Source organism: Erithacus rubecula (assembly GCF_903797595.1).
Source record: "Erithacus rubecula genome assembly, chromosome: 8".
Classification (NCBI taxonomy): Eukaryota; Metazoa; Chordata; class Aves; order Passeriformes; family Muscicapidae; genus Erithacus; species Erithacus rubecula.
The window spans coordinates 15201273-15213293 of record NC_136659.1 but is presented as its reverse complement, the minus strand read 5'-3'; the positions used below and the strand labels follow the sequence as shown (position 1 = coordinate 15213293).

Here is a 12021-nt window from a genome sequence, read left to right as displayed (position 1 = left end):
CAGCAGCCGCGGGGCGGCGGGGCCGGGAGCGCGGCCGGCGCGCATGGGGGATGCAGAGCGCCCCGCGGGGCGGGCGGCGCCGCCGGAGCCGCCGCGGCCGCCGCGCCTGAGCTGAGCGGCTCCGCCTCCGCGCGGGGGAGGCGGCGGTGGGGCCGGGAGCGGAGCGCCATCCCCGCGGCGGCCGCGGCGCCCGTTCCCCGCGGCGGAGCAGGAGGATGCGGCCCGGCGCCGGGCTCTGAGCGATGGAGGGGGTCCTGTACAAGTGGACCAACTATCTGGCAGGTAGGCGGGGGGCCGGGCCCGGGGGGCGGCGGTTGCGGCTCGGCTCGGTCTCGACCGTGATGCGCCGCTGCCGCCGCTGCCTCGGGGGGTCCCGCGGGGCCGGAGCTGTAGGTAACGCGTTGGCTCGGATATCTGTGCTCGGAGCCGAGCGAGCGGCCGAGCGTCGCCGCTGCGGCGGCCCTGGGTTGGCGGTGCCGAGAGGCGCTCGGGCCGGGCCGGGGTCGGTGCCCGCTGCGGGCCGGGGCCGTGCCAGCCGCTGCCCCCGCATCGCACACGGGCCGTGCCGGCCCCGGCCCTCTGCCCAGCCCCTCTCGCCCCTCTCTGCATTGCGAGTTAGTCAGAGACTCTCACCAGCACAGGGAGCTCCTGTATCCCAACCTGGAAAACACATGATGAACTTCGGTTTCATTAAATGCGTTTTTGGGAGCTCTGCAGACAGAAAGTGCACTTAATGGCAGCATTTGCCTGGTTTTGTTTGGCTGGTCCTCTGCTGCAATAGAGACACCATCTCCCTTTGGAGCAGGCAGTGGTGTCAAGGTGAAACATTCCTCCCCTGACACTGTGTTAGGACTAATTGTCCCTCCCAAGCAGATCAGCGTTGGATCACATACTCTGCTTAATCGTGCCTCTTGTTACACTGCTTTGGCAGTGTCTTCTTTGTCCTCTGGTTCTTCAGCAGTTCATTTCTGGAATTCTGCTTCAGCATGTGCAGGTTGTGAGTGTGGGAACTTGGTGTGAAACTTGGTTCTGAGGAATTATTAAAATGTGGGCCACGTTTTGAGGATTGTGTGGATGCGATGTGATGTGAAGTGTACAGAACATAATCTTGCATTTTTCAGGCCACTTATGTGTTCTCAGATATGGGCCTGCTGGCAAAAGGGAACACTTGTGCTGTAATTAAATAGGTGCTGTCTTTGTCACTTCTTCACAATAACTATAGAGAAAACACATAGAGGAAAAGTTGTGGTTATGAGAGAAAGATTGAGCACAATGAAAATTGTCACTTATATGCCTGAGACAGTTGCTGTAACAAAAGATAAATGGATAAAGGCAATGAGCTCTTGTGGCGTTTTCTCCTCTTTTAAGTCCGTTGTTTAATAGCAAATACTGAACAGTAGCTGTGACTGCTGTACACACAATAGGCTGTTAGCATGCAGCTAACTTCTGCTGAAAGCTTGTAGTCCTCTAAACCAGCAAACTTCAGAACCCTTCCTTAGGCTTGTGCTGGCCAACAAAGAGCATCTGTTCCTGCATTTCAAGATTAGTGTGTCAGGGATTACCTACAATCTTCAGAATGTAGGAGGGCAGCATTTTTTTTAAAGTAATCTAATAATGTTAGTGAAATGTTTAAATTTTATTACCATCTGCCTTGTTACTCTGCTATACTCTGTATAGTATCTGTTCTTGTGGCCAAAAATAGGCTGTAGTACTTGTCATTAATGCTAGACACCAGGCAGCAAAGGAGCTTGTTATTGTTGCTGAAGTGTTGTGGAAAACATTTAATTTCTTCCTTTATTAAAAGCAAACCAGAAATATAGCTGGCTTTTTTCTTTTTTCTTTTTTCTCCTCAAATAAGAGTTTGTGAAGTACAAATCTGTTAAATATTTTCTCAAATGCAGGATACCTGCCAGTTCCAAATTACAAGAGGTGTTTTTGTTCTTTGGCTTATTTCTGTGAGGCACTTGGCCTTTTATGTCCTTTGCTTCTGTTTTTTTCCAATACTAGAATAAAGTGAGGATGGAATAGTCATTCATGTAGGTTCCCTTTTTAGCAGAACAAGACTGTTTTGACAGGCATTGACAGGAGATTAGGGCAGTACAGAGTCCATGTCTTGCAACAGAATGTATCAGAAAAAAAGATCCTTGCATTTTTGAGTTGCATTTTACAGGACAGAGTCTTCTGAATTGCATATTCTTTGAGTATTAGTGTTGATGTATTCGTGCCATTTGAAATATTTTATATGTGAGTTCTTATCCTTTGGAGTTTGTAGCTTTTAACATTCTGCTTTTAAATTCAAGTGTGGATGTGCCTTTTAGTTACCACTCTGCATTTAAAAAGGCATGTATGCTTACTGTTACAGCTAGTATAAACAACAAAAATAGAAACAATGCACAGTTACATGCTCTTATTTCTTTATCATGGAATGTGATTTAATGCAGCCTGGTCTTACTCCTCTCTAATTAGTGTTACAAATATAATGATGCTGGTGCTGGAGAGTGTCCACAGAAGGGCAGTGGAACTGGTTAAGGGTCTAGAGAGTGAGTCATACCAGGACCAGCTGTGCCAGCTGAGGGGGCTCAGCCTGGAGAAAAGGAGGCTCAGGGGTGACCTTATCACTCCCTGACAGGAGGTTGGAGCCAGCTCAGCCTCTTCTTACAAATAACAAGTGACATAATGAGAGGAAACAGCTTCATGCAGCACCATGGGAGGTTCAGGCTCGGCATCAGCAGTATATCTTTCATGAAAAGAGTTGCATTGGAACAGGCTGCCCAGGGAGGTGGTCATCACCTGGAGGTGTCTAAGAAACAACTGCATGTGGTCCTTAGTTCTCTGGTCTAGTTGACAAGGTGGTGATTGGTTAAAAGTTGGACTAGTTGATTTTTTCCAGCCTTTAATGATTCTATAATGCTGTGAGTAGTATGAAGCCTGTAGCTGATTTCTGAGTCTGGTAGCTGATTTAGCCTTTTGTGTTAAAATACAGTGCTTCTGGATGGCCTCATCTTGCTCTGAAGGATGGTGACTGGAAAGCACCCTGGGCCACTCTCATATTGCTGAATACCTAGAGACCTTAGCCACAATTTTTGCCATTCCAAACCCTAAACCAAGTAGGAAGTTAAAGTTTGGTGTCAAGTTGTAAAACAGAGGGATAATCTGCTCTCTGACCCTGAGTGTAATGGGCCAGTGTAATTGTTATGCTCTGCTGGAATATTTTAGCGCTATGTTATTTGTAGAAACGGACAAAGTGTCAATATGTAAGTGTGAAATACAAAGTTTTCACTGAAATACAGTAGGTGAAGGAGAACATTGCGTAGCAGTTGGTGGCATCTGTCATTTTTCTGGTATCTTCTAAATAAGTTCCTACAATCTTAGAAAAATCTGCCTGAAAAATATATTTGAATGAGAATGGTCTTTCAGAGGCATCTAATTTAACAGCCTTCAAAACAGGATTCCATAGTGGCTAAATTACAATGTAATTTTTCTCTAGAATGGAATCCAGTGAAAACAGAAGAAAAATGCTGATCTTACACTCAAAAGGAATGGGAGTGGAATATCCATGTAACACTGGTTATAGAGTGGCTCTGGTCTTCAGAGTTCACAGATTGTTTACTTCCTGGCTTGCCTCTTTTATTAAAATTCTAACTGCCAAAGAGATGAATTTGATTTATGATTTAGGAGTTAGACTAAACGTTCACATTTTTGATCTCTCTAGGTTGGCAGCCTCGGTGGTTTGTTTTAGACAATGGGATATTGTCATACTATGATTCCCAGGATGATGTTTGCAAAGGCAGCAAAGGAAGTATAAAGATGGCTGTATGTGAAATAAAAGGTAAGAATTAGTAGATTTCTGCTTGAGAAAATTTTAGCTGCCATCAAAATAGAAAAGATCACTAATCACACATTTTTGCATCACATGTTTTTCCTCCTCAGTTTTTGTTTACCTGTAGTCCAGTGTGTCAGCTTCATAGTTCACAAATAATAATGAATGTGAATAGAGTTCTGTTTCAAGATTTAGAACCGTTTATTACTTTGTATTTTTAATAGGTATGTGCACGTGATTCATGCTTGAAATTATATCAGCTAGCTATTTAGTTCTACTGCTTTTTCCTCTTATGAGCAGGGAGGGAGACTGAATCATGAAAGCCAGTTTTCCAGAAAAGCAGAAGCAGTGATCCAAAGTGGAGATTCCTATAAACCAGAAGTGTTTAGTCTTTTGTTTCCTGACTAATTTTTACTTTTGTCACTGTTAGCAGCTGTGCACATGCACAGGTGATGGATGTATTTGTGACAGTAAGGGAACTGTTTATTCCAAAGTAAGAGTTTAGACTTCAGTGTATTCCTAATTGTAAGTCAGCATCCTTGGCTAGTAGCAAGGTGTTTTTCAGCTTCCCGTTGCTGTTACCTATGACTTTTTTCCAGATCCTCACAGATGACTCAGCTTGTGATGTGGGTACTTTGATATTAAAAAGTGGAACTTATTTTACATGGGCCACCAAATATTTTTCATGTGGTCACTCCTTTTGGTTAGTGTTATGCAGATAAAATCAGTGATGTGAAGAGGGGAGGATCACTTCTAAATTTTTTTTTGCCATTCCAGTTGATTTTGCTTGTTACCATGTTCTTTTGGTGAAGGGAGAGAAAGATTGAGCAGCTTTGGGCTTTTCCTTACTAAGCAGTGATGCATTGTGATTTACTGTATTACTGTGGGATTATCATAAGCATTTTAAAACACTTTGAGGAGTATTTAATAAATGATTGTTACTGAGTTGAGGTTATTATTATGATTTCAATTTTTTTTCTTCTATCACAAGTTCATGCAACAGACAACACAAGAATGGAGCTCATCATCCCAGGGGAGCAGCATTTCTATATGAAAGCAGTTAATGCAGCTGAAAGACAAAGATGGCTAGTAGCACTGGGGAGTGCAAAAGCCTGTTTAGCAGATACCAGAACAAAAAAAGAAAAAGGTATGTGTGTTATCTAGCCACTCGTGTGGGTGGCATAAGTTTTGTCCACTAATTTTTTTACAACATTACATGGCAGCTAAGAAACATTCCAACTTTATTTTTCCTGTTAATGTGCTGTTTCATAATAATAATTAAATTAGTATCAGTTATCCAAAAGTGTTGTCTGCTTCAAGTGTAATTCTTGATTCATTGCAGAATCCAGTTTTCCTCAAAATTAAGTGGAAGTTTAAGTGGATTTTTAAATTGATATTTAAATGAAAGGTGCTTAAAAATTGCAGTGTGTATTTACATTGTATTCAATAAATTGATATTTCCATTTTTTCCATAGAAATAAGTGAGACCAATGAATCTCTTAAAACCAAAATGTCTGAACTTCGTCTCTACTGTGATCTTTTAATGCAGCAAGTTCATACAATACAAGAATTTGTTCAGCATGATGAGACTCGCTCTCCTCCCAGCATTGAGGTGCACAATTCCAGAATTTCTTTTCATTCCATTATATAATACACCTCAAGTTACTGCTGATGTCTTAAACCTTCTTCATCTCCCCGATGTTGGGACACTTAACCTAATGTCAGTTTTTGAATGCTTGTGTGTAGATGTACTAATAGTGATTTTCTGTGTGTGAAGTACCTGGATGGTTTAACTGTAGTTTTTCCAGGTGTTAGGAACCAGTTGTGTTTCTCAGCCATTTGGTTGAATGGCCAGAAGAGCTATCATATGAGCAACACGATATTTTGTCTTTGTTTTTCATCTCTGTTCAAGTAGTTGAAACAATCTTAGTTTGTCCATTCTTTCTCCCTTGTGTGGGAGGGAATTCCATTTTTTTATTAGTGAAAGCTAGTGTTCCAGACATTGGAAACATGTAGTATAGATACCTACCTCTGAATGTGCACAAGTGCAATACTAGAATGTATTTCTGCTTTTGAATGAAAGGACTGAAATTATGAATGACTTCATTCTTTGCACTCTTGAGCAGCATGTGAACAATGTTGCTGGTCCTTTAGTGCAAAGGGGCTGACATTTAGTCACAACAGAACAAGTTATCAGTTTAGGGAAGTGAAATGGACCTGCAGCTCCTTGCTCTAGAGTGGTAAAACTGTTCACACTTTCTGCTGCAATTAGTTTCACTGAATGATCTTCTGATACCAATTAGTATGAGACAAGCTTTGCAGTAAGGCATTGTTGGCTGGCACCCTAAAGAAACTCAGATGTCAGAAAGAAATTGCAATGCTGTCACATTTGTTTTCTTAAATTTTCATTATGGTAAGGTGTACATAATGAGGGAAATTAGTGTATCTGGGAGAGGTGGTGGAGTAAAGTTGTATTTGCAGGTTTGAATTTATTTTTCCTTGCTTATGCTTGTGCTTCCATTTATTTTCAGAACATGAATGAAGCCTCTTCCTTGCTTAGTGCCACATGTAATACATTTATCACAACACTTGAAGAATGTGTGAAGATTGCTAATGCCAAGTTTAAACCAGAAATGTTCCAGCTGCCTCACCCTGATCCCTTGGTTTCTCCTGTGTCACCATCACCTATTCAAATGGTTTAGACATTTTGAAATATTATCTTAGAATTCTAAGTGTTATACTGGTGGTTGGATTGGGGGAAGGAGTGGGAGGTCACTATGCTATTGTTATGTGCAATGATGTCAACAGTTGAAATCTTGACTGTATTATAGATCAGTACTGGTCCCAAATATAAATAAGTTTTCCATTCTCAGTCTTTGTTTGCTAGCCTTTACATCATCAGAGTAATTTATTCTGCATGTCAAGGCCCTGTAATGAGGTATCTCATAAATGAATGAGGTTTAACTTTTCCTCAGTTCAACTGTTTGGTTTTTTTAGAGTGCTAACTGTACATTGATCATAAAAATTACATAACTTCCCCTCCTGCTTAAGTGCTTTGTGACTTGAAGCACTTCACTGAGAAAGCATATGTTTCAGTGTATGTAAGTCAAGATGTTTGTATTAATATATCATTCCCTAATTTAACAAAACTATATATAATGATAAAGATATTACTTACATAACTATTCACTATTGATTAATTCCCTTAGAAAGACTGTATGGGGAATCAAATGCTCACTCAGTTCTGTATATGTATTCCAAGATAAGCTTGATTGTGCAGTTTTGTTTGTCTCTTTCCATATAGATCTTTAATTTCTTTTTTTTCAATCACTTTACTTACAAAGCTGGTCATTATGATTTAAAATAATAACTTTCTTTGATATCCATAGAGATTAACAGTGGTAGAAGGGAAAGCAATCAAGATGCATAATTTGGCCTTATTGTGTAATGAGGAATTTAAACTTCCATTTGGTAAAGGAAAAATTTCTTGTTACTTTTGTATATCATAGCCTTTAACAATGTCTCCTTGAGGAACTTTGGTGCCAGAGGGAATGAATTCCATAGATAGGAGGTAGCATCTTTTTGTAGTAAGCTATTTCCTGTCCTGTGTGAATGTTCTAAAACTTATAATATTGATAGCAACCCATCTGTTTTCATATAGTTAAATCAGATTTTTAACTGAGAGTGGTTGCTTTTTATAAAAAAACATTGTCATTTCTCTTTATAAAGACTGTAATTAAAGTGAAAATAATGCAGATATCCATATTATTCTTCTGAGTAGCTTGTGACATTTTTAATGTTGTTTATTCTTCGGAATTTTTCCCCCCCAGATGAAGCGTTCCATTAGCCACCCTGGTCCTTGCTATTCAGAAAGGTAATTTTCTGTTTCCTTAAGCTTTTTTCTTGCATCTCAAAAGACTTCACTGAACTTGCTTGCATTAAAAACAAAATGTGAGAAGAATTGTTTGCTTGGGAAAAAAAAAAAAATCATAAATTGATCTAATTTTGAAAGTAAAGGGTGCAGATTATCAGCTATCAGTGGCAGCTGCTGTTTTTAATACGGTACCAAAATTTTGATATGCTAGAAGCTTTATACAAGTGGCTTGTTTTGACAAGTTCATGAAATTAAGAGCTTGAAATGCTAACATTATTTTTCAGTCAGTATTTCAAATTCTAAAATTATTTCCTTCGTTTTTATTTCCACTTTCAGGCTTTGCAATTCTGAAATTTAAGATTGTTCACTGTACAGTTTTTAGTCTACTGTAGTAGACTAGTATAATAAAAAGCATTGATACTCACAAATACTAAGCACCAAAGTTATTTCAAATTTAAGGTACATAAAATCTGTGTGGGTTGGAAATAACCAAAGTTATTTCAAATTTAAAGTATATAAAATCTGTGTGGGTTGTTACAGATTTTGCTTACTAATAGATGTTATTTCCTTTGTAGGATTAATCACTCTGTAAAAGAGCCAGGTTCATCTCTTCACCGATTTTCTCAGCGGCGCAGAAGAACATACTCAGATACAGAATCTTACAGTGATACACTTTCTGAAGATGCTCAGAGTAAGTTTGAATGGGAGGGAGTTTTCTTTTTATCTTCCAGTACAATTTATTTCCTTTTTTAGAGTATCTTCTGACATTGATATCGGCATGAGGAAAAACATTTTATTTCTAAGATTCTTATATTGTAAATCAGAGCATGTGTATAATTTGTTACCTGGTTGACTTGTCCTGGCTTCCATCCATATTAAAAATGATCTTGCATCTGGAGTAGTTACATTGAAATCAGTGGGCAAGATAAAATTAAGGCATATCCAGAAAAGGGATGTTTGTCCTAATAGACTCATGCAAATGATTTTCTGGTAAGTGATGTGAAATAATGCTGTTTGCCACCTGCTTATTATCACAGAAGAAGTTCTGTTTCTTTGACTTCTGTGAGTTGCAGGGGTAGTTTTCACTCAGTGTATTATGGAAAGATGGTTCATGTCAGTGGCTTCTTGCCTTTTGTAGAGGACAGCACTGCTCTGAAGGCACATAGCCTTGCCAGTAATAAAGATCATGACCAGAATTTAGTCCCTTGTGATTAGAGGGGCTGACTTAGTAGCCAGTTCTTCTGTGGTTTTTCCTACTGAATCTTGCTGGCATTTTGACTCCATCATAACTCCTCTTTAGCAGACTTTAACTTGACTAGTTCTTCTGATTGCTTCTATATAGGAAATACTTTGTAAATACAATAATTGACAGATTGGATGATACTTTTGGGGATAGAAAATTAAATACTTAATTGATCACTTTATAGGATCTGCTCATTGTTCTAGAAGTGTTGTCAATGGAGATCTGGTATCATCAACAATTCCTGAAGAAAGTAAATCAGTGTCAAAGGAAAGATCTGAACTGGAAGAGACTTTTTCATCCTTTTCCTCCTGAAGCAACTGAAAGTATTAAATTTTCTATAAATAATGCTATGCAAAAGCTGCTGTAATTATACTGTTGTTATAGGAAGTAGTTATTTCCCTTTTTAGAAGGATTTCTCTGCACTTTATAGAATAACATAAATACTATCTTTGAAGTGTATTTTATCTTTATATAGTTTATTTGCAAGAGTATTTTCCTAATATTTCACAGTTTGAATGTGCATTTTTTGGAACAAATGATGGCTTTAACAGATAAGCATCCACATTTGTAAATGCAGCTCTTTTTAAAAAAGTGTGGAGGTATGACCAATACGTTAGTAAATGAACATTACAAACTTCAGCAAAAAGTTTTCATTTTTTTGGAAAAAATGCAGTTTGTGCCATGGGCCTCTTGGTCATTTGTACCAGGTCATCCACCTGGAGCTGTGATTAGCCCCACAGTGGCTTTTTTTTTGCCAGTGCAAGGGCTGTGGGAATGGGCACTGATGGCTCTGCTCCAGCAGCTTGACGGTAATTGACAAAAACACAAGGATATACATTATCCAGTCCTTATTTTTAGGCAATGAAAGTAGAAATATTTAGTGTATTTTTCTAAACAAATGTATAAAAATAACTTAATATGAAGTATTTGTACCAAACATGGGATATTTAATAGTTTTTATTTATTTATTCTTTTTTGCATCAAAAATTTCTACCTACTTTCACTACTAAAGGTCTAAAGATCTAAAAGCTTCAAAATGTGCATAAATTGTTTCTGGGGTGTGTAGTATCACAAATAATATAGTGCTGTTAAGATTTACTCTGCTTACTTAAGATGTGTTTTTAGCAAAGTATGATAAAAACAAGAGCTGAAATGTTAGACCGTTCTAAGCTGCTGTGGTAATGAATATTTGTATCTATACATGTTTTATTTATGACATATTTATACAAAAGGGAGCTTCTGTTTTTGCAACTCCTTGACATCATTTGAGGGTGGTATACACCAGAAGATGGATTCTGCTCTCAGTTACAGCAGTGTAAATTTGAATTAACTGTAAGTGAGATCGGAGTCTGACTCTCTTTATTATTAATGAGTAATATAGTATAATAGTGCCTACTAGCACCTTGGTCAAGAAGGTTGTTAATGTTAGCATTGTAAGCTTTTGGGGATTTTTTGGGTGTTTGTTTAGGGATGAACTTGGTCGATAAAGTCTTAGCTGTAGATCACTTGAAGCAAGCCATTTACTGTTCTTGATTTACACAACTGCTAAATAAATGTACAGGGTTTTTTGTACTCAAGCACATACCAAAATCTGTTTTTATAATCAGATCTTTAATTTGGTTTAACTAGTCTTCCTTTTGTGTATATAAATAATTTGAAGCAGGCTGGAAAGAACAGATGGGAATGGGAGCTTTCCTTATGAATTTTTGGAATGTTGATTTATCTAAATCAAAATAGGTCCAAATATTGAGGAAAAACATATGAGCTGTTGGCCTTATATAAAAAGCCAGTTTATAAACCATTATGTCAGGTTCAAGTGGAATTGAGTGGTTTGTAAAAGGGGTTTGTGGATACCAGCTCAGAGCTGTCATTTGTGCTCAGTTCTGTCAGTTTTCATGCAAACTGGCATATGCATATCAGCCAGACACATGCTTGTACATTTTTTTTTCTGAATGTTTGCTTTAATGTATTCTGTATGACATGACAATTGTAAAAATAAGTATTAAAGAAGATGTTCAGAGAAGTAAACTGCATACTGCAGTGAGAGTGTTGTCTTGAATAATAGCTGTCAGAAGCGCTTTTTGAAGTTTCAGTGAGGTTTCTGACAGTTTCTGCAGTGTTCATTACATGTCATAATGACAGATACCTTTTTCCCCTTTCAACTACTACAAAGAAAAGAGATTGGACTCAACATTGTGCAAAACCAAAGTGAATGTAGTAGAGAGTAATAATTTTAAATACTGCCCACAAGACAAAAGCTGTTGTGATCAGATCCAAGCACAAAATTTGCATTTAATTGCTTCAGTGCTGTTTTGGGTTTTTCTAGGTCTGCAGAGCCATCATTTCAGCTTTATGTGTATATGTGTGATATGTTTCTATTAAATCAGCCTTGTTATAGATACTTGTGCAAAACATCCTAAAATGTATTTGAGTGAAATTCAGTGAAATAGTGAAGATGATGGTAACTGGTAACTGGGGGTTAAGAAATAATTTCTGAAAATTATCTGGCTGAATCACAATGATCCATACATAGCAAGAATACCATAGAAGAATACCTGTCTGCATTTAGATATTTAATTTCCAAATTTATGGGAAAGCTTATCAGGAGTGCCTGATTGTATCATTTGTTCTAGTGCAGAATGAGAGCTGAACCTCAACAGAATAGGTAGTTGGTACTTCTAGTTTTGATCTCACATTCTTCTGAAGAGATCAATCTGACATCAGTTCAAATTTCTAAAAAGCACTTAAAGAATATAAGCACAGGACATATATATTTAGGTGAAAAGCGGTAACTTCAGTTATATCACTGAAGTTTCTAACATCAGATAATTAGAAATAAAATACTTAGAAATTACCAGCTTCCACTATAAAGAATTAATGGTAAGACACTCAATGATTTGGAGAGCTGTGAATACTGAGATTACAATGTTCAGGGGCTTTAAAGTAGTGTAATTTAATGGTTGTATGTTTTTCAGCTTAGTAATTCAGCTTCACTTTTTTAAACTCTTTTTTTCTCAAAGAAAGCAGTTTTGGGATAGGAATACTGTAGTGGTTGCTACTGCAAAAAATTTCATTCCCTAAAAA

General features: G+C 38.2%; 1 protein-coding gene across 2 annotated transcripts; it reads left to right on the top strand.

The window, feature by feature from the left end:
- The first annotated feature begins 12 nt into the window (after positions 1 to 12).
- Positions 13 to 10967, top strand: PLEKHA3 (pleckstrin homology domain containing A3). 2 transcript variants are annotated; one of them, XM_079310405.1, is made up of 8 exons: positions 13 to 282; positions 3713 to 3829; positions 4812 to 4967; positions 5296 to 5432; positions 6352 to 6516; positions 7651 to 7694; positions 8270 to 8385; positions 9141 to 10967. In XM_079310405.1, the coding sequence occupies exons 1-8, from the start codon at positions 243 to 245 to the stop codon at positions 9302 to 9304; spliced, it is 939 nt and encodes a 312-aa protein (XP_079166531.1). In that variant the 5' UTR covers positions 13 to 242; the 3' UTR covers positions 9305 to 10967. The 2 variants fall into 2 exon arrangements, with proteins under 2 accessions (XP_079166531.1, XP_079166530.1); XM_079310404.1 differs by having other exon boundaries at positions 9122 to 10967.
- Positions 10968 to 12021: the final 1054 nt, after the last annotated feature.

Excerpts from the sequence above, each read along its gene's own strand:
- PLEKHA3 (XM_079310405.1), top strand. The coding sequence starts at position 243 with ATGGAGGGGGTCCTGTACAAGTGGACCAACTATCTGGCAG. Across the intron at positions 5,433-6,351 it reads GCTCTCCTCCCAGCATTGAG|AACATGAATGAAGCCTCTTC; the intron begins GTGCACAATTCC and ends ATTTATTTTCAG. Across the intron at positions 8,386-9,140 it reads ACTTTCTGAAGATGCTCAGA|AAGTGTTGTCAATGGAGATC; the intron begins GTAAGTTTGAAT and ends TCATTGTTCTAG.